Source organism: Pseudogymnoascus destructans (assembly GCF_001641265.1).
Source record: "Pseudogymnoascus destructans isolate 20631-21 unplaced genomic scaffold scaffold_1, whole genome shotgun sequence".
Taxonomy (NCBI): Eukaryota; Fungi; Ascomycota; class Leotiomycetes; order Thelebolales; family Thelebolaceae; genus Pseudogymnoascus; species Pseudogymnoascus destructans.
Genome location: NW_020167520.1, coordinates 322402 through 343110, shown reverse-complemented (window position 1 = coordinate 343110; position 20709 = coordinate 322402). Strand labels below are relative to the sequence as shown.

Below are 20709 nucleotides of genomic sequence, written 5' to 3'. Positions count from 1 at the left end.
TCAGGAAGCTGTTCCCAGATCTCCTTCGCCTTCTTCTGTAGAATCTCTGTTGTTGTAATAGCCCCACGTTCCTCTACAAGCCTCTGCCAGTCGTAAAGGACTGCTTCAAGAAGTGGCCAGGCTGGTTCTTTCTGTCGACAAGCTTTGGCCTGGTGTGTAGGAGTCTGCTGGATACTGTCGACTTTGTCGTATCAAGGGCCAAGAGATGTAGAGACTGTGACTGGGTAAGACGGTGGTTATATTGGCTGAAGAACCATTCGATACAGGCTTTCTGATACGGTCGAGGATAGTGGCTTCGGTGCCAGCTTCGGGTGCATGTCGGTGCTCATTTGTGATCGCCTGCTGCTTTTTTAGAGGCATTTCGACAAAAGGACACAGGAATACTATAACACGATATTGACGTAATAGGACTTGATATTCTGTATATCGTGATTTGTATGAGAAATCAAAGATTCCCAGGAAAAATATCGTGTTGTCGTGATTATCGCATAATCGTGTATCGCGTTATGAAGATTTACTGTATAGTATAGATACGGTACTGGCAGTGATAGGTTTACTGGTGAACTGGTCAATCTAGTGAGGTGCTTGCCACGGGTTGCAAGTGACTTGGTTCAATCAAAAGACCAGTCTTATTACGAAGAGGAAAATCTAAGGAAGACTCCAGCTCCCCATGTTGATTGTAATTATGATATCAAAACACCTATTATTTCCCCGAATCAACACAGCTCTCCCCTCATATCGTAACATTACCATCATCCAAAACAACCGTAAAGGCGCGAAGGAAAGTTATCATATATAAATAAAACGGGTTTGTGAGCCCACTTGTGAACGACGGAAAAAACTCATCCATTGTGATCCTCTTGGGTATATTGAAAAGACAGAAACACGACCAACTCCCTACCCCGACCCACCTCATCCATTTGCAGTCATACGGCCCCTACAAACAGAGACAGGAGATCAGTCAAAGACACCTCTAGGTTGCCCATCCATATCGATAGCTTCTTGACCCACGAGCTCGCCTTCCTTGCGATAGGGGTTCTTGCCCCTGCTAAGCACCTTATCTCTCTCCTTCTGCCCTATCGCAATGAGGTCAAAATTCGCAGGGAGAGGTCCCCCCGAACTATTATCATTAGCTTATTTCTATACTCACATCAATCCCCCAATGCCCTCGCCAATGGAAATACCAGCAATGAGAGAGGGGTGGTAAAAGACAACTCACATCAGGAAGTCAACTTTCATATTCCTAGCCTTGTCCTTCAGTGATCCCTGGTTCCGACATTCGTCGAATATCCCCTCTGCGTGACCTCTCGCATGCAGTGCTGCCCAGCCAACCCCATACCGTCCTATCAGGTTTATGAACCCGGCCTCTTCGTCTTGTGTCCACTTCATCCGCCTTTGGGTCGGCCTGTGGGCACCAATATTCAGCTGACGCGCCTGCGCCTGTTGCGCCGCCATTTCTCGCGCTGCATCATACTGCGTTGCTTGGTGCTGCGCTTGATGGTACGCCTTAATTCTCTCGTTCAATTTCTCTTCGATAGGAGAAACGACATTGCTACCTTGCACTCGGCTGGAACTGGGCTGCTGCTGCAATCTGGACGCTGTAGGCTCGATGCGCGGTTGTCTGGACTGTACTTCTCCTACGGGACCGTGCGAAACGACGCGGCTGGGAATCCTTGCGCGTTTGCGCGAACCTCCTGTGACCTGTATGACCTCAGGAGGGGGGTCCCGGAAGCGACTAAGTAGCCGGGCGCGGTCCTGCTCGAAGCCATCATCTTCCGGGATTTCGTCCTCACCCATAGCCGCTTCTACCTCGTGTTCAGAAACTTCTTCGGGTTCCTCTCGTGTGCGCTTGGCGTGTTGCTTGGCCGTGGGATCCGGCTGAGAATCAGCGTCGGAGTCACTGATTTGGGATACTCTATGGGCGCTGGGTTGGCGCTCAATGAAGGACTTGCGTTGAGGGTTTGCAGGAAGTGTTGTTGCTGACGTTTGAGGGATGGCCTCGGTAGTGAGAGGCCTGTTTTCTTTGTTCTTCTCCGCGTCATATTCTGTCATCATGTTTGCAAAATCCTCATTCGAGAAATGTATGTGCCTGTTGTCATCCGCTTCTGGGTGCTCTTCTTGTGATGTTTTCGCCGGGGCGGTCGAGGGTAAATGGCGCGTCGCACTATTCTGCGGTGTCTTGGGTGCTGAGGGACCAGCGGCGACTTGCTGCTGTAGTTGTTGCTGGTTTGAAGGAGGCACCGCACTTGCCTGGGGATTTTTGGAGAAGAGATAGCTGACGCTGGTCGGTCCCCAGTAGAGACTAAAGCGACTGTTAGCATGGGTATCGCGGCTTAGTGAGTTACCTTCAACTGGTCGTGCCATATTTAAATAAATCTAACAACGTGAGGTAAAGATGGATTCCACACACCTGCTTCCTCGCGAGGTACTACGGATCTGAGCGGCAGGGAGAAGGGATTTCTTAGCCGAAGGCGCTGGCTGTGATATTTCGGAAAGGCCCGGCATAGGCTCTGGAGGTTGCTGAACGCTGGGAAATTCCTGAGCCTCTTCTTCATTTTCGAGCGATCCTTGCATTTCTTCATCCTCGGCCACCATTGATAAATCTGATCGTATGTTAGATCGCAATCTTGCGCCTTTGCCTCAATAATCCTACCTGGTTGTATTGGCGCATTACCGCGCACCTTCTTTCCGCGACTATTGTTCGCCCTGCTAGCGTCGCTGCCTACACTGTCCACGCTGCCCCCGCCTTGTCTCAGGTCCTGCGCATAAGGCTCATCAAGATCTCGACTCTGGCTGCGGGTTGCGCGCGTTGAGCGTTTCTGTGGGCTTCGAACAGTGCGCCTGGAAGCGTCGGGCTTGGGTGGCGATGAATATTGATCATGGCTAGCTGCTCGCGATGAGGTTCGACGGGCCATTATGGACGGTTGGTGGCGGAGTTTGGGTCTGCACTAGATTTCGGAGTTGTTGTTTAAGCGTTGCTTTCGAGTTTAAAAATTAGTAGAAATATAGAACTATGCCACACGCATGGCTTGTTAGTTTTGCTTAATCAAACTCCCTGTCGAAGTTGGGGAAGCCGGAGAAACGTGGGTAACAATGGGGTGTGTTGGACTAGATTGTTTGTTATCGGGCGCGTCATGGGAAGACTAACGTAGATGAAACTTAACTTTACGCGACACACGCGGGGTCACGGGACTTTTAAGCTTGTCTATTTTAGTACCACTCCACAGAAAGTAGAACTTTATGCCTGAGGATGAATTCACCTGAAAAATCACTTGCGCAGGTAGGTGGGTAGGCCACTTAGCCCAATTAGGCAAGGTGGCTATTGTAGCATTGTTGTCTAGGAGCTTAGCCCTAATTAGGCTAAGTGGCATGCACAAGTGCGCTTTTAGGAATAATTACCGACTTTCTACCCCCCTACCTCGTAGGCTCGCCCCTACCGAACCTTTTTTCCTCATCACTAACGAGTCTTTTAGAAAATGCCACAACAATACACTTTCGACAACGCCGCCTAGACCACTATGGTGGGATGGGATCCTGCCATCCTTAGGAACTGCACTCCTACGTAAGTGAAAGTTATGGTTTTAGAATCCTCGTTAGTAACAAGTCTTTAGCCAACGCCGCACCGCCTACCTTGCCTGCTAGGGAACTATCGCTGCCTGCCCCCTGCAGAATACCAACTGCTTAGAGGAGCAGTTACAGTAAGTGAATTAGTAGTCTATAATCCTTGTTGCTAACGAACCTTTATGTAACGCTGACTTCTAAAGATAGAAGACACAGAGGTTTCTTGCGTAAGGTTGACTTGACAGAGGAGGCAGGGGATTATACACAAAGGCTTTCCAAGTAACATGTTACAGTATTGTAAAGAATACTATATTGAGTTGAGCACAAAGCTCCTATCTAAGGAAATACTATCTACTTATATAGTGGCGTCATGCCTCATGGGTAATCTGGATAGTTGGCGTATAGCTAGATATTCAGGATAGTTCGTGGATAGCTCAACTATCCAATATCCACTAGTTTTTGCAACTATCCATTAGCCCCGTCACATGGCAGCATACCCCGCTTGCCCCCTGTGACTCACACATCACGTTACTAGGCCCTGGCCCTGTAACCATGATGTCATGTTACTGTAGCCGTAACACTTTAGCCGCCTATGCTGGCCTCACAAGACTAATGGTGAAGTGCATGCTAGCACCACTGCCAAATGTTATGGCTGTAAGTGTTCTATATTATCCCTTGTTTGTCTCGTTGCTAACGAAGCTTTAGGCTGCACTAGGAACTAGCTGATGCTGCTCCCCTAAGGTAAGTAGTACACCTTCTGCGATTCCTCTTTCCTAACGATGAATTAGACACCCCCTGTGGCCTTGACAACGAGGACCTACTGCCTTGCGGCTGTAAGTGGCAGCATACTGCAGTAGAGCTGCTTTTCTACCGCAGGGTGACATCGCTGGTATTGACAGCAAATCTAAAGCCATCCTTCCTAGATTTGGGAAGGCTGCTCGTTGAGCTGGCTCCATCCACCAAGCTCTTGCATTAACATCGGAGGTAATTGGGCTTCCACAGTACTTCATATACTCGTCTAAAACAAGGGGTCGTCGTCGCTTTTGCTCAAGCCAAATCTGATGCTCTGTTTTCTCTTCAATCGAGATCTCAACTCTTGGTGGCGGCGGCAATTGAACAGGCTTATACTCAGTATCCCAAAGCTCTTGTACCTGCTTCTTTGCAATCTTGATCCAATAATTCTCCCAATTATCTTCAATCCACGTCCATTTCTGGCTAGGAACCATGACCATTGCAGTAGTATAGGCTGATGATCTCTCTGTTAAGCCATAGTACTTATCCAACTTCTTCCACGCAGAATTAACACAAGGGCTTAGAAAAGCGTCCTCTTTGAACTCTACTTTTGCTGCCTCTAGCTTCTCAAGAAAAACTCCATAGTAGATAATACTCGGTCAATAGTAGCTTCATATCCTTCTGTTGCAAGTGTTGCTTGATAAAAGAACTTAAGATACTTATGAAAGTGCCCTAAAGTTGTCCAATCTGACAATGGAGCCAGCGGTGCCCACAACATGGAGCGATGGCCAGCCGACTGCAAAGCTGTTGACTTCCTGGCCAAGATCCAGTAGCCAGATCATTTGACGAGCTATTAGATGTAAGCAAGTCCCACTACAAGTTGTGCTACATCTAATCAGCATCCGCTTTTACAGCTCGGTTGGAAAAAAGAAGACCTCAAGTGGATGGTAGCTCTGGCGGCAGTCAGTTCTCACCGAGGCTTCCGGTACCATGAACAGGCGCGAGATGTTGTGGGAGCATAAGTTAATACACTTCTCTGATTTGCTCTCCTTTCTAGTATGCATTTTTGTCAGTGTTAGTTTTGTTTTACAGCTATATTTGAAATGTTTGATACGTGAATAAAAGTCGGCGGATTGTGTAGCAATGGAATCACATGAGCCTGGCACGTCTTGGTAGATAAGTGACAATTAATCATATATCAAAATAACTGTTCCCTATAACCACACCTCTGCAGATCATTGCTATAACATACGCCTGTGAAATCCATTCCTTGTAAATTTGTCTTTGCAGACTCCCAGTATAACCTGACGCAACCATATGACCTGTTCTACAGGACCTCTATAAACGGCTTTGGTATTCCTTGATTTGGTGAAAAGTAAGGACATTTGTAATAATAGTAATGTAATGAAATAATAGAAGACATTTCTGGTGGCAGTGTTGCAGCAAATGTAAGAGTTTGGCGTATGATCAGCTGGCCAGCAGCTTCCGCAAGACTTGCGACAGACGCGCTGCATCAGATCTCCAGCCTTGATCTACGACTGGTATCATATTACGGGATAAAAGCTGATCGAATTGAAATGACATCAGTATTGCCAGACAGTAGAGGAAAAGTCATAGTTTGGATCCCTAGAAGCCATTACTTGATTGTGGTAGTGCTCAAACTCACCTTCAAAGGTACTGTATCCTGCTGGAGAAGAGCCGGGAGTATCTACTGCTATGTCAAAGATATCCGAGAGAGAATCTATCCTAAAATCTACATCCATTCTTGGAGTGAGAGGCTCATCGACGTCTCGCAGTGATGACGATGAAGAAGATGTGGGCCGTGATTGGTCCGGAGGCGGGGATGCATGATCAGATACCTTTTCTGTCACGGCGCAGTAGCCTTCTATGTGCGATCCCCCACTTGTCGACGGGCCTTCACAGGAGCATTTTCTGCAGCGTTTGCTGCAGGCAGCACTGCGCCGTCTTCGGATGGAGCAGGGGAGCATGCCGGCTCTTTTAGGGGAAGTGGTGGCTGCCGTGGGCAGGCTTCCTGCCATCGCTGTCACCGTGACGGTTCCGGACCGCACTGGGGGGAGGAAGAAGGGGGGTGGTGCAAAGAAAGGGAATGGAGGATGAAAGTATGGCAAACAGCTTAACGCTACTTGGCAAGGTCAAGGCGGGTATAAGGCCCCGCGAGGACAGCTATGTGCCACGTTGAAGGGAAAAGAGAACTGGAGTATTACTACTCAGGATCTCAAGGAATTCCACTTGTCAAACAGAAAGACAAGAATGACAACAAGGAGCTCACTAGCTCTCAAAAGCACCAGTTACAAGCATTTGAGAAGACAGCAAGTAAGACTCTCTTCAAGGAACAACTGCCAGGAGCAGTGAGAACCTTCAAGGAAGCCATGCTTCAAGAGATGGTCAATCAAGAAATTCCTGTGCCCAAGCCACCAATGAGCTGGCAGGACACGACACAAGACTGGGAGGTTGCAGTTTGCACAATCAGGTGCCGACCAGAATACCCTCACCAGCAGGAACCCCATGGAGCGAAATACACAGAGAAGGAAGCCACAGGATGGCTAGAGTACAAGCTCTGCGAATACAACGTCCGGGACGCTATCGCAGATTGGAGAATCGATGACATACACCACCCTAAGAATGAGGTATATAAGGCTCGACGAAACAACCTGTTATGAGTATTACAACAACTAGAACAGGAGGGAGAGTATGAAGCATCACAGCTTGCAGAAATCTGGGATGCAAATAAGTATCCTTCCCAGGAAAGCATCCCAAGAGAAGAAAGGGGAACACGAGTGTTAGAAGCACACGAACGCCTACACCGTGAAATAGAACAAAGAAGAGAAAGGGTACCAGTTCTACGACCATTAGAATATTGTGAACATGATGGATTGATTTTCCTCAGACGGTTATTCCTCAGACGATTCAAAAAACTAGGAGTCCTTAGCAGTAGGCCACTGGCGAGCGACACAAAGAGGCCTAGTACAAACCAGCTATGGGCCACAATGGGCGGCATGCAGCTATATGTGGTTGCTAAGATACAACAGCAACACCTCCGAGCTATGATAGACTCAGGAGCAACGGGCAACTTTATGACAAAGAAAGTAGCAGACACACACAGTTTCAGGATGCAACTGAAGACCGACCCATACCCATTAATGGTTGTAGATGGAGAGCCCATCTTAACCAACAACGGAATGGTGACCCAGGAGACGGTCCCATTAGAAATGGTCATGCTACGCGGACACAAGGAAATGATACAGTTTGATATCGTGCACATGGACAATTATGCATGCATACTTGGTGTACCGTGGCTCAAGAAACACAACCCCCAGATTGACTGGCGGAATGAGAAAGTTGTGATGAGCCAGTGCGCGTGTGAACAACGAACGGACACAACGCAGAAGGAGAAAACCTCCAAAGACTGGAAGGAGTTATGTGCGACCACCGAGTCTGATGACCTAGCCCAGGCATCCTCACTGAGGCAAATACCAGTGGAGTATAAGGAATACGAGCAGTTATTCCAGGAAGGCCCTAACAAAGAGGCGCTTCCTAAGCACCAACCATGGGATCATGAGATACCTATCATGGAAGGAAAGAGTCCACCGTTCGGACCAATATATCAGATGTCACCAGCAGAGTGTTACGGCTACAGTAACATGACGTCATGGTTACAGGGCCAGGGCCTAGTAACGTGATGTGTGAGTCACAGGGGGAAGCGGGGTAGGCTGCCATGTGATGGGGCTAATGGATAGTTGCAAAAACTAGTGGATATTGGATAGTTGAGCTATCCACGAACTATCCTGAATATCTAGCTATCCGCCAACTATCCAGATTACCCTTGAGGCACGACGCCACTATATAAGTAGATAGTATTTCCTTAGATAGGAGCTTTGTGCTCAACTCAATATAGTATTCTTTACAATACTGTAACATGTTACTTGGAAAGCCTTTGTGTATAATCCCCTGCCTCCTCTGTCAAGTCAACCTTACGCAAGAAACCTCTGTGTCTTCTATCGTTTAGAAGTCAGCGTTACAGTCTGTTAGTAATAGTTAGCTGCCTTCATTTTGTTAGTGTAGGTAGCCATCTTCTTGGTCCTATCTGCCTTGTCATTGAATTCAACTACCTAGGGGTGGACATGACATCTAGGGATGTTGAACTTAGCTAAGACCGTAGTTAGAGTAAGGTAGGTGTCATACTGACATTCGTTGCACTCAGTTTGCTATCAAACTCAAGAGCAAACTTAGAAATCTCCTCCTCAAACCTACAAGTCACCATACATATCTTGGCTTATCACACCAACAACAGAAGCAATACTACTCAACGATTGCTGCAAACTCTTCTACTACATCTGTTTATGCTACATACATCACCGCATATCATTTGGACACTCATTGAACAAGTTATTAAGAAAATCTCCTCCTTAAGGGGGTGGGTCAATACTACCACATGGCATATCTCTACCAAGTAGAGGCCTAGGAACATGAACGATAGCTCTAGAAGCTTCTACAACCCTCTATGATTCATTACACGTCATCGCTCCTTAGTTACCCACAAGATTGGTTAAGTTATGACATAATTTGTCTATAGGTACTCTGACCTTGGACCTCCTTTTCACTTCCTATAGGCTAGGAACCCAAGAGATGGTTCTATGGGATTCTCTTACGTTCACTACATGATTAGCAAGCTAGTTGTGGGTCGCACTTGATTTCTAATACATTTACCAAGCCTGGTTAGTCATGGAAAGTCATGGAAAATGAGAGAACTACACTCCTTTGGCATAAATAGGATTGCCCTTTCCTTAAGAAAGGGCAAGCAGGCAATACAGTAAATCGACTAGCACATACTTCTACGTCTTTTCCAAGCTTCCAAGCATTGATCTTGTTATTCTCTGTTTTTGAAAAGTCAGTGAGGTGCTAACCTCTGACTTACCCCTGAGTTCCCAGACTCAACATTTGTTGCAACTTGTCTAACCCACTTCACCACATCATACACCTGATTGCTGCGTTGTGGAATAGTCTAAGCTACAACCCTTTGGCTCTGTTTCCTAAGACAGTGTGTTGTCTTAGTAAATTCATCCCTTCCTTGGGTGGCTAGATTCTCATATCTGGTGCACCCACCATTACAGTAGGAAGACATTGTAATTAGTAATAGTTAAAGTAAGAGTTGAAGAAGTTCATATTACAAGAAGAAAGGAAAGGCATGAAGAGGAATAAGGCAAGTAGAAATAGGGGTATTCTTACTATGAATCACTTCTTATTTAGTGATTCATTTATACTATTATGCACCTTACTCTACTATGAATCCCTTTATCAATTTGGCCCGTTTCAGTTTGCTAGGGTTTGCTTACGTAACCGCTTACAAATCCAGGGGTGTCCGCGAATGTCGTTCGCTTTATTCGGACACTGGTGTCCGTATGCTGGAACTCGTCAGGTACCTTGTTAATTATTGTAGCAAGGTTTGACCGAAGATTGTCTTCCTTTTCCAATTAATTGCCTGTGATTTACCGATCGTTTATCTTCAATGTCTACGAAATCCAATTAGTCTTCATAATTGCATCTGTTGCTTTTGTTTACTCGCTCTCCACGTCTGAACTCGCGAACTGCTGCAACAATGCACGCGTTGGCCAGCTTCAGTGTTGCTCTCCTCGGCCTGGCCTCCTTTGCACCCTCTGCACTCGCCGTACCGGGCCATCGTCGTGGTATTACTTCATAACAGCTCCTCCAATTGTTACACATGCTAAAATTGTTACTTTGCACAGATAACTCGGGCCTCGAACCGTGGATAACCGTCAACCCGTCCAGCGTTGCCTCGACTGTTACGCCAGTAGCCACAACCATCAATGGCGTAGCAACGACCATAAATGCCTCTCCAAGCGCAACTACAACTAGTGCGGGTGCTCAGCAGACACAAGCAGGCGGCTCATCCTTCGACGTCTGCCACAACAAAGATGGTCCCAACGCGCCGTTCTGCGTACCTACCAATGGCACACACCTTGAACCCGGCTCCACATACTATATAACTTGGGATACAAGCGCATTCCCCGGAAACGCATCCGTGTTCGTCCTTGGGAATTACTTCAATGCCTCTGTTGGTGGCGAGCAAGCGTTTCAGTCAGACACACTGTCGGGCTCTCGCGGGTGGTACGCCCTGAATGCCCTAGAGGCATGGAAACAGGGATCCAAGGAGAACTATATCGATTTGTTCCTGGCCACCGCAACAGGTGGGAAACGCCTGCCGGGCCCACGGATAGCAATTGGCACTGCGCCAGAGGAAGTCGAGTTCAAGCCCACGCAGGTGCCCAAGGGACCGGCACTATACATCGCGCTACCGGCAGTGTTTGGGTTCATCATCCTTTGTGTGTGCGGCGGCTTCTGGTGGAACAGACACGCCAGGGTCATTGGGCTGGGCAACGTGATGAGTCGGAGGAAGGGGTATGGAATCGGGAAGAGCAGGGGCGAGCGGTTGGGGATGGGGCGGAAGGGGGCGATTAAGTTGCAGGAGCGGGAAGGAGAGGCTGGTGCTCCTCTCGATGCCCAGACGTCGTTCAGAGATGACACGTTTGAATTGGAGCAAGATCGGGCAAGGAGGAGGGACAGCGATCTGGGGAGCTTGGTGAGCACCCCGACAAGACCCGAGTTCGGGAATGGCGTGGGGGGAGGGGCAAGGGGAAGTAATGTATTTAGAAGTGAGATGGAGAGGCAGGAGCGTGAGAGGCGGGCTTAAGGCTGAGGGTGGGTGCCGAGGTAATGGCGTTTTGGGCTTGCGTATACTGTAGGATGCTCACTACCACAGTTTGTTCTGTAGGTTTTGTAAGAGGGAAGGGGAAGGCTACGGGCAAGGCTGAGGGAAATGGATAGACCATGGGCACTGGGGCAGCACGTCTGGCTTGTGGTGGGTGGCTGACTAAGGTCGCTAGGTCGTGGTTGCTCTTGCGCATCTGATTGGTCGAAATGACGACATTCGACCATCGTGAGTCTTGGCACCTCTCGTCCATAGAGACCATACACGTTTCTATAGAGACGATCTTTAGGATCGTCAAATCTGATGAGAGCCAGGGATTTGTCTACTGTTCTTACTTTAAATGGATACAATTGCAGTGCAGCACCCGTACAGCGCCAGTACAGTATACTACTCGTCCAACACAGTGTAACCAGGCCATGTGCCGCGATGATAGGTCGATGCTGCCCCGTTCCATCAGAACCACAACGGCCTGTCAACGAGAGCTCCCCTGTCCCCCCAAGACGGTGATGCTGTAGCTATACAGTATGGAAATGTTGCAGATGGGGGTCACATTGTGGTCTGTTAAAGTACTCCACCGCTGCGCTGTACCGATAACCGCCCAGATAGTGGGATGTTACTGTGGACCACGAGGGGTCATCAACTGAGCCCTGATCGTCCCTGGTCATTTCCTTGGTCCTCCTGCTCCTCCTGAATCAGTCCACGTTGTGTGTATTGCTCGACGTTGAAACGTCACCCCGCCTCCACCCCTCCTACCGCCACCCACACACAGCTATGCCTGTCCCAGTACGGCCCATTGGGCCTTTATATCTCCCCGCTGCTGTCCCCTTCCTCTCTTTCCTTTTTGCCTTTTCCTCTTTCCTTTTTCCTTTTTCCTCTTTCCTTTTTCCTCTGATTTCTTGCAACTACCTATTATCTCCGCCCAGCAGCTTTGCTTCATTGTGCAGTTTCTATCCAAATCTCCGCGGTGCTTTTCTCACACACTATGAGAGAGTACCATGGCTTCTCTTATCCCTAACATCCTGCCCAAGGATTCCCACTCCCAAATTATTGCTGCCGGAGCATCCATTGCGATTCTTGTCGGTATTGTATTTGTCACAACCTTCGGGGGAAAGAAGAACCCCGAAAATGACGAAGAGCTGAGCACGTGGTCCTCGTTCATCCGCTTCTTCTACGCGTGCTTTCTCAAGCCGCACGAGAAGAGCGGTGAGAATGGCCAGCAAGATGCTCTCGAGAGCTTCTACAAGGCGCAAGCCGGCGTCTATGACGCGACCCGCAAACGACTCCTATGTGGCCGAGAGGACATGCTTGGGTTGGTGGCTGCGCAGTTGAAGCAAAAGGCTACAGCAGCCAACCAGTCGAAGAACCAGAGACGTATTTGGGTTGATGTGAGTATAGAGCCGCACCCTCCAGCCAGTCGCGGCAACTGATGCGCTAGATACCCAGGTTGGTGGCGGGACAGGCTACAACATCGAGGCTATGTCCGAATACGTAAACGTCCCCGAGTTCTTCTCCAGCGTCTATCTTGTCGACTTCTCGCCCTCGCTGTGCGAAGTGGCGCGTAAGAGATTTGTCCGCCTTGGATGGAATAATGTGAAAGTTGTGTGCCAGGATGCGAGACTTTTCCGACTTGAAGACCACGAGGGCGAGAGCGACGAGTCTTCCAGCGACCTCATTCTCCCCCCGCCTGCCATTTATGAGTACTTCTCCGACTCAAAATCTTCTGTGGGAGCAGACTTGGTTACAATGTCATACAGCTTGTCAATGATTGTGAGTGACGCCTCCAGTTTAAAAGTACCAAGCTAATTGCGTAGCCCGATTTCTACTCAGTGATCGACTCTCTCACCAACCTCCTCTCTCCGTCTGGAGTTATTGGAGTCGTCGACTTTTACGTGCAATCTGTCGTCGATCTGAGCTCCAGGAATTACACCGGTGGTGCCCTGACACGCCACGTCAACTGGGTTAGCCGACTGTTCTGGCGTGCGTGGTTTGACATCGACCGCGTCGGTCTCGATGCCAGCCGCCGTGATTACCTTGAATACCGATTTGGAACGGTCCTCTCGGCCGACAGCCGCAACTATGCCCTGGGCGCCATCCCTTACTATATGTGGCTTGGCTGCCCCAAGAAGCACTCGACAGCACTGTCTCCGTCCAGCCATGATATTATCGAGCGCATAGATGCGGCCGTCACCGAATCTCCTTACCTACACCCCGCGAACTACACGGCCAACCTGTCAAAGGCAGTTGAGAAGGCAAACCCAGAGATCCGATCCAAGGCTTACTCCGCCGCTCTCCTGAACCTGACCTCCAACCTTCCCCTCCCTTCGTTCTTCTATCAAAACCACCACTACCGCATTCACTTCGACGATCAGTTACAAAAGCACACCCAGTTCAACAACGAGTACATTTACGCCTTTACTTGGGAAGATACCCGTGTGGACGACCGTATCCTGAATCTCACCCCCTCCGACGTCGTACTCGCCATCACCAGCGCTGGCGACAACATCCTCTCGTACGCTCTACGCTCTCCGGCTCGCATCCACGCCGTGGACCTGAACCCTTCTCAGAACAACCTCCTCGAACTCAAGGTCGCTGGCTATCACTGCCTCCCTTACGCCGACTTCTGGAGGATCTTCGGCGAAGGAAAGCATGCCAACTTCCGCGAGCTGCTGATTGAGAAGCTGTCGCCACACTTGTCGAGCCGCGCGTTCCAGTACTGGCTCGACAATGTATCTATTTTCTCGCCCAGGGGTCGCGGATTATATGAGACAGGTGGAAGCCGATACGCCGTGAAGCTATTCCGTTACATGTCGAATGTGTTCGGTCTCTCCAACGAGGTACGAAAGGTACTCCGCGCAAAGACTTTGATTGAGCAACGAGAGATCTACCGCTCCTCAATCCGACCAGTAATCCTCTCGCGCATCCTCTCAAGCGTCTTAATCTCACAGCCGCGCTTTTTGTGGGCCGCACTCGGTGTGCCAAAGAACCAGCTTGCCGTTATTGAGAGCGACTATCCTTCCATATCTCAGGGCACCGATTCTTCTGATGGAAAAATCCTGGATAAGAGGGTGAGGGAGCAGAACAGAGGTAAGGCAGTTTGGCAGTACATGGTGGACACGCTTGACCCAGTTGTTGAGCACACTCTCATCGGGCAGGACAACCATTACTACCAGGTCTGTATGGCGGGTACATACACGCCACAGTGTCACCCAGAGTATCTGGACGAGAGGGCGCACAAGAAGCTATCTCGCAAAGATGCATTCGAGGGCCTACGCATTCACACTGATGAGATCGAAGAGGTCGTAAACAGGATACGACCTGGCACATTGACTGTGGCCGTTGTGATGGACAGCATGGATTGGTTTGACCCAGGGAGTCAGGCGGCGGCAACGCAGATTTCGAAGTTAAACAATGCCCTCAAGCTCGGTGGTAGGGTTATGCTGAGGAGTGCTGGCAAGAAGCCGTGGTATATCGACGAATTTGAGAAGTGGGGATTTGTGGCTAAGAGGGAGGGTGTAAGAGAGAATGGCGGTTGTATTGATCGGTATGTTAACCTTTTTATCCCCTGGAAGGAAATGGCTAACTCCTAAACAGCGTCAATATGTATGCATCATGCTGGATTCTCACCAAGACCAAGGGTGTTCCTGTGGAGGCGGTGACAAGGGATACCGCGAGCCCAGAGGCATTGGAGATTTAATGAGCTACGGTGCTGGCCCTTGCCATCTATCTTTCACCACATATGGCCTTGAAGATGCCTCGGACGGGCGCAGGGACGGACGGGATATGAACAGACTGCCTGTTATACAATTTGTGACACCGGCTGGTGAAGTTACTAAGCTTGTTAAGTAGTAGCTGTCAACCATCGATCTTAATTAAGACGATAATTAGGCCTAGCATCCGACGAATCCGACGATGCATTGTTGGATAAGGTCGTTCTTGGTGTCCTCTTCCAGGCCACGTGGTCTGCAGTTGTTTTGCATTTGATTGATCCGAATTATTTAAAATGGCCCATATATATGGCTTTTTCGCCAGTCTATTGCAGCCGCTTGCATTGTTGAGGCGTCTATATCAATCTAAGTGCTCGGTTCGGTGTTGTGCCTATATCCCCACATTAGCCCCGCACGCTGGACAGCTGGTGGAGACCTTGTTATTGAAACTGCACTTGACTTTTTGTTTCTGGCGGGTAAATAAAGAAAGCTTCCATTCCGGGGGAAAGGAAAGGCTCCAGAGGTCATCAAGACAAGAAAAGCTTGGTAGAAAATACCACCTCATGATGGGTGGGCCGTCTCATTCTCATATGGCTATAAAGCCAGTATTCCCTTTGCTCTTTTCACTTCTTCCCTTCCCCATCTTGAATACATCCAGATCCCAATTTCTACAGCAGCACTCATCTATCTATTCAGCTTCTCAATATGTTCAAGGCAGCTACTTCCCTTCTTCTCCTCGGCGGCGCACTCGCGACGCCAGCAGGCGTACTTGAGGAACGCCAGAGCAGCTGTCCCGGTATTCACATCTTTGGCGCTCGCGAGACTTCGGTGTCTCCAGGCTACGGTACTGCCGGCGTTGTTGTTAACTTGGTTCTGAACGCACACTCCGGATCCACCGCTGAGGCCATTGTCTACCCAGCTTGTGGTGGACAATCCAGCTGCGGCGGAGTTAGCTACGCCAACTCTGTTCAGCAGGGAGTCTAGTGTATTCAACACCATGTTCCCAAGCACGCAGCTCGTCCTTGTCGGATAGTCTCAGGTTAGAAACCAGCTGGAGCTGATGGTGAATTATAGAAGAGAGGAGCTAACTAGTTAATAGGGTGGTCAAATCTTTGACGATGCATTCTGCGGTGGTGGTGATACCAACGAGGGGATCAGCGACACCTCAATTTCCATCCAAGCTTCAGCCGTCAACATGATCTAGGCTGCCATCTTCATGGGTGACCCACGCCACACCCCGGGCCTGTCCTACAACGTCGGAACTTGCCAAGCAGGCGGAGTAAGCCTTCCTACCACCTTTTACACTTAACCACAGCTAATAAAACCCCCAGTTCGCCCCCCCGCCCATCGAGTTTCCAGTGCCCATCCGCCAGCAAGATCAAGAGCTACTGCGATGCCGCTGATCCTTACTGCTGCAACGGCAATGACGCGAACACGCACCAGAGCTACGGAAACGTGTACGGACAGCAGGCACTGGCCTTCATCAACAGTCAGCTCAGCGCCACCGGCACCAACCCGCCGACTAGCACCAGTGTCCCCACTACTGCCACGGGCGGAGCGGCTAGCGGCACCGTTGCGAAGTATGGACAGTGTGGCGGTCTGGGATTGACTGGCGGAACTGTTTGCGCTAGCGGAAGCACTTGCCAGGCTGCTAACCAGTGGTACTCGCATGTGAGTAGGTTTCGGTTGTATTTAGTTGGAGAAAGAACGTATATAGGGTCACTATAGTCGAAAATTCATTGGAAATATTGGACTAATCCTATCTCTCTCTGTCCATTTTGCTTTGCACAGTCTGCTCTGTAAACCAAGGCTTACGTATGCCGGTCGATCTATGATACAAAGAAGGTGGGAAGACAACCCTTTGCATTTGCCCTCCTGCGTGACGAAACCAAGCTACAGCTTATTTCCTGTTCGTATTCCAGCAATTCCAACGGCAAGCAATGCATAACATCGCACACCACCTTGAGCCTCCACGCATCTGTATGTCGTCTAGCTCTTTGGTCGGATCGGGGCATGCTACTACTGCTTCTCTGTGGAGATCTATGTCTTCCCATAGCAGAGAGTCGCCATCAGGAAGTGGGAAAGGACCGAGAGCGGCGGGTGTATTATTCCCATACTCCGTATTGAGGTGCTTAGGCGGTTGGTTGGTGCTGGGATAACGCTGTGTTGAAAGCGACATGATGTTGAAAGTTGGGTGTGAGAATAGCTTGTCCTCGTATTTTGTACTTTGTGGACTGGAACCTGGTTCGCTGAGAGAAGATGGCAGTGGAGGCAAGAGAGTAATAGCTGCAAGCGCAAAATAGTTATTGGTATAGTCTATTCCTAGGAGATCCATAGTCTCTTACGGGGTATAAGTGAATGAGCGCTTTGCAAGGTCACAGTATATTCACACAACCTAGTCACACCCAGCGAACCTCTTGTTCGAAGCCAATATCATACAAGAAACCAAATATATAAAAGGTATTTGTTCGCTATATATGCCCAGTACTTATAATGCAATCATAGCTTTGTTTTATGGTACAGGAAAAGATCCTTTGCCTCTTCCCTCAGCGCCAGCTCACTGAGAATTTCTTCGCTTCCACCACCTGCAAGTATGAATTAGAACCCTTCCCATATTAACGGATGGGAGTAACTTACCAACTGCCATAACTCTCACGTCTCTCGAGATTGCCTCAATCCTCCCACCCTTGCCGCCCTTGGAGTATCCCAATCCGCCCATAACCTGTTGCGCTTCTCTAACGCACGACTCCAAGCACCTCGTTGCCATTACTTTCCCCATGGCTGTCATACCGCCAATCCTGATATCGGTCCTCCCGGTCTTCCGACTCTCCTCCATCATCCAAGTTAGCTGTTCCAGGAAAGCAAAGGCAGGCTCGATTAACCTTCCCATCTTCAGGAATTTGGCTCGAATAATAGGGTTTTCAATCAGCTTCTTGCCAAATGTCTCGCGCGTGCAGGCATGCCTGTATGCATCCTCGCAGCACACCCTCGACATGCGTAACGCAGATGTAATCATACCCTTTCGCTCCGGGTTGAAATTCGACATGATAACCTCGAACCCTCGGCCTTCCTTGTGGAGTAAGTTTGACACGGGAACCTTCACATTGTCGAATTCTATGAATGTAGATCCAGATGCACCTACTCCAGAGTTGAACATTTTGCGAGTGGTGACACCCTCAACTTTCATGGGAATTACGAGCACTGAAATTCCCTTTGAGCCAGGGCCACCTGTGCGGACAGCAGCTGTGACATAATCCGCCCAAATGCCGTTGGTAATCCACTTCTTCGAGCCATTAACAATGTAGTGGTCGCCTTGACGGATGGCAGTCGTCTTGATGTTGGCCACGTCGGATCCAGCTTTTGAATGTCAGCTATTATCAAACGTTAACTAAGGAGAAGATTCCTTACCATCTGGCTCCGTAATACCCAAGCAAAAGCGAATACTACCGTCGGCCACTCCAGGCAAAAAGCGGTCCTTCTGATCCTGGGTTCCAAAGTTCACAATCGGAGGAACTCCAATGCCGGTACCACCACCAAGCCCCCATAAGACTCCAGTGTATCCCTTTTCATAAATTAGAAGTCGAAACCAACAGATGTTTTGCTGGGGGCCTAACCACTCGTGCTAGCTCATCGGTAATAATCAAAGTATGCCAGTTATCCCAATCCTTGAACGGAATATCGCCTGGAAGCCGCACGTTGTCAAGTTTTGTGTGCAAGGCACTAAATCCCAGCTCGGTGTGTCGCTTAAAGGCCTACATTCAGACTGTAAGTTTGCGTTATCACAACTCTGGTTCGCAGCTTACCCAGTCTGGCACTTGCCCTGCAGTCTCCCATTCAAAGGCGTAAGGGATAAGCTCATCGTCGACGTACGCTCTTATCGCAGCTCTTAGTTTGCGGTGGGACTCGTTATAATGCGGGGTTAGATTTCGGGAGTACCACAAGGGCTCTGCGAATGGTGTCCGCGAGCCAAAAGGCTTCAATTCTGTAGATGTTGCCATTATTATTGCGGAGGATTAGATAGTATACACAAATCTACAATCATGTCACTACGTAAAGGGCAATCATTCGCCTCATATGTTATAAAGTTGATAGCACGTAGTTGCAAATGGAGCCGTTCCGCTTTTACCGAGGTGCTTGGGCCTCGGCTTGTTGCGAGCGTGATGGAGTCGGTAAAAAGATGGGGATACCGAGGAGTACACAGGTGAACTGCCCATCAGATCAGGGGTTAGCTCAGCCTAACGCGAACCCCGCGACCAACGCTTCCTACTTCCTACCTACCCGTGACAACACCCCCCCTCTAGAGTCCAGGGCCCTTCGGACACGCTCATCACGCTCATCACCATAGGCGGTGGTTCCGCGGTTGCGTTGAATTCAGCAGCTGTAAAACAGCTCATTTTACATGCCTGTATATAGTTAGTGTAGAAAAATCGATAAATATAGCCTAAAACCCCTATACAAACCTTGCACCCTGTGAACTCCACTATTTCCTAATTAGGAAATAGGACTGTAGACACTTGACAGTTATCTGTTAAAGACTTACAGCAAGCTAGATACCTATTGTAGTTAGAGTAATGGTTAGTAATCACCTTAGATTGATGTCATGTAACCATAGATACAGTCAAACCCTTGTTAAGACGATGGCATCCGTAGCAAGGATTTCCATCGTCTTATCGTATATATCGTTATATAGAGTAATATTATGTAATCCACCTATCTAATGTAACCTGCTGCTGTGACTGGGCTTGAATAGCCTCAAAGGCTGTTTGCAGCCGCTCTAGTGCCCGTATATGCCCCGTAGTAAGGGCATCCTGGCCTTCAGAATACTCAATCAGTATCCGGAGGGCATCCTGGGCCTCCTTTGCCGTAGGCGCAGGCTGCTCAGGCTGCTCCTCCTCTTCGTTATCATTTTTAGAGTTCTGATGCCCAAGTTGCCCCTCTATTATCTCCTCAAGTAGTTCTTCATCAGTAGTCTCTCCTTCTACTGCTCCAGCCTCTTCCACAGAGTTTAGAAAGTTCGAAATAGCCATTGAGTCTGTAATTGATGCTATAGTTATCGCTTGGTTATAGAGTTCTTGTATTCCAGTAGGTATCATTATTGTCAGAAGGATAATTGGATTTGAAACAAGTGTAGATTTCTGGAAACAGTTGTATATCGTAGTCTTCATAACCTCTGTATTCCAAGCACGAATAATCCAGCGAAGAGCGAGTCGAAGATTCATAAGTTTCTGTGGATCTTGATTTGAATCGATAGTGTCAATTATAAACTGAAGCCAATGTTGTCGATAATAAGCTTTAAAATTTTGAATAATTCATTGATCAAGAGGCTGGAAACGACTGGTACTGTTAGCTGGAAGCCAGCAAATGCGGATATTAGGGGGAGGATGTTACGACGGAACAAGAAGGCTGGCCAACTACAGGACAGGAAGGAGGGAGGTCGCATGAGACCGGCCCTGGTACCTGGAGGGGCAGCGGGGAATAGTAGTTCCGAAAGTATCACGTGACGGACTCGCAGGATGATGAGAAGAGTCCTAAGAGTCCAGGACTCTGAGGACTCGAGTGAGTTCCCAGGAGTCCACTAGGCACGTGATGGACTCGCAGGATGATGAGAAGAGTCCTAAGAGTCCCACGCGAAGATTAGGGCCGAACGAGACAAGCCCAATGGCCAGAGGAAAATCCCCATGCTTAAAGACCTCTACGGGAACCTGTTACAGGGACTTCCGTTAAAATGCAAGGTGGACGACTGCAAGGATGACCTCTGGAGATACTACGACCAACTAACGAATACCCGCAGGCTGCTTGGCACGTCCCAAGACGTAGCTAAGTTGGAAGCCCAAGAAGCGGAAGAACTGGAGAAGGATGTTGAGCATATGGCTAAACTGAAGTATATGAAAAGCGTCGAACTTTACTACCAGGACCGCAGGAGAGCCCTGAAGAAGTACGACGAGAAAGCCAGAGATATGCTCC

At 48.9% G+C, this 20709-nt stretch overlaps 8 protein-coding genes across 8 annotated transcripts; 3 read left to right on the top strand and 5 right to left on the bottom strand.

The window, feature by feature from the left end:
- Window positions 1-623: 623 nt before the first annotated feature.
- Window positions 624-3235, bottom strand: VC83_00108 (uncharacterized protein). The gene is made up of 4 exons (XM_024463804.1): window positions 2654-3235; window positions 2411-2603; window positions 1220-2302; window positions 624-1120 (listed from the first exon to the last, which is right to left on the bottom strand). Exons 1-4 carry the CDS (start codon window positions 2913-2915, stop codon window positions 958-960), a joined length of 1701 nt encoding a protein of 566 aa, XP_024328343.1. The 5' UTR covers window positions 2916-3235; the 3' UTR covers window positions 624-957.
- A 1027-nt stretch (window positions 3236-4262) lies between these two features.
- Window positions 4263-4793, bottom strand: PLC1_1 (Phospholipase C; the record flags this gene model as incomplete). Its single annotated transcript, XM_024463803.1, has 2 exons — window positions 4263-4334; window positions 4383-4793. 2 exons carry the CDS (start codon window positions 4791-4793, stop codon window positions 4263-4265), a joined length of 483 nt encoding a protein of 160 aa, XP_024328211.1.
- Window positions 4794-6479: 1686 nt separating this feature from the next.
- VC83_00106 (uncharacterized protein) lies at window positions 6480-6974 on the top strand (the record flags this gene model as incomplete). The annotated part of the gene is made up of 1 exon (XM_024463802.1): window positions 6480-6974. One exon carries the CDS (start codon window positions 6480-6482, stop codon window positions 6972-6974), a length of 495 nt encoding a protein of 164 aa, XP_024328210.1.
- A 2684-nt stretch (window positions 6975-9658) lies between these two features.
- VC83_00105 (uncharacterized protein) lies at window positions 9659-11323 on the top strand. Its single transcript, XM_024463801.1, has 2 exons — window positions 9659-9998; window positions 10059-11323. The coding sequence occupies exons 1-2, from the start codon at window positions 9911-9913 to the stop codon at window positions 11021-11023; spliced, it is 1053 nt and encodes a 350-aa protein (XP_024328209.1). The 5' UTR covers window positions 9659-9910; the 3' UTR covers window positions 11024-11323.
- Window positions 11324-11773: 450 nt separating this feature from the next.
- VC83_00104 (uncharacterized protein) lies at window positions 11774-15327 on the top strand. The gene is made up of 2 exons (XM_024463800.1): window positions 11774-12808; window positions 12853-15327. The coding sequence occupies exons 1-2, from the start codon at window positions 12518-12520 to the stop codon at window positions 14626-14628; spliced, it is 2067 nt and encodes a 688-aa protein (XP_024328208.1). The 5' UTR covers window positions 11774-12517; the 3' UTR covers window positions 14629-15327.
- Window positions 15328-15429: 102 nt separating this feature from the next.
- Window positions 15430-15744, bottom strand: VC83_00103 (uncharacterized protein; the record flags this gene model as incomplete). The annotated part of the gene is made up of 1 exon (XM_024463799.1): window positions 15430-15744. One exon carries the CDS (start codon window positions 15742-15744, stop codon window positions 15430-15432), a length of 315 nt encoding a protein of 104 aa, XP_024328372.1.
- A 722-nt stretch (window positions 15745-16466) lies between these two features.
- Window positions 16467-17228, bottom strand: VC83_09579 (uncharacterized protein). The gene has a single exon (XM_024472992.1). The coding sequence runs from the start codon at window positions 17078-17080 to the stop codon at window positions 16646-16648; it is 435 nt and encodes a 144-aa protein (XP_024328760.1). The 5' UTR covers window positions 17081-17228; the 3' UTR covers window positions 16467-16645.
- VC83_00102 (uncharacterized protein) lies at window positions 17214-18849 on the bottom strand. Its single transcript, XM_024463798.1, has 5 exons — window positions 18549-18849; window positions 18360-18497; window positions 18154-18307; window positions 17383-18102; window positions 17214-17330 (listed from the first exon to the last, which is right to left on the bottom strand). Exons 1-5 carry the CDS (start codon window positions 18741-18743, stop codon window positions 17245-17247), a joined length of 1293 nt encoding a protein of 430 aa, XP_024328349.1. The 5' UTR covers window positions 18744-18849; the 3' UTR covers window positions 17214-17244.
- Between the last annotated feature and the right edge of the window lie 1860 nt (window positions 18850-20709).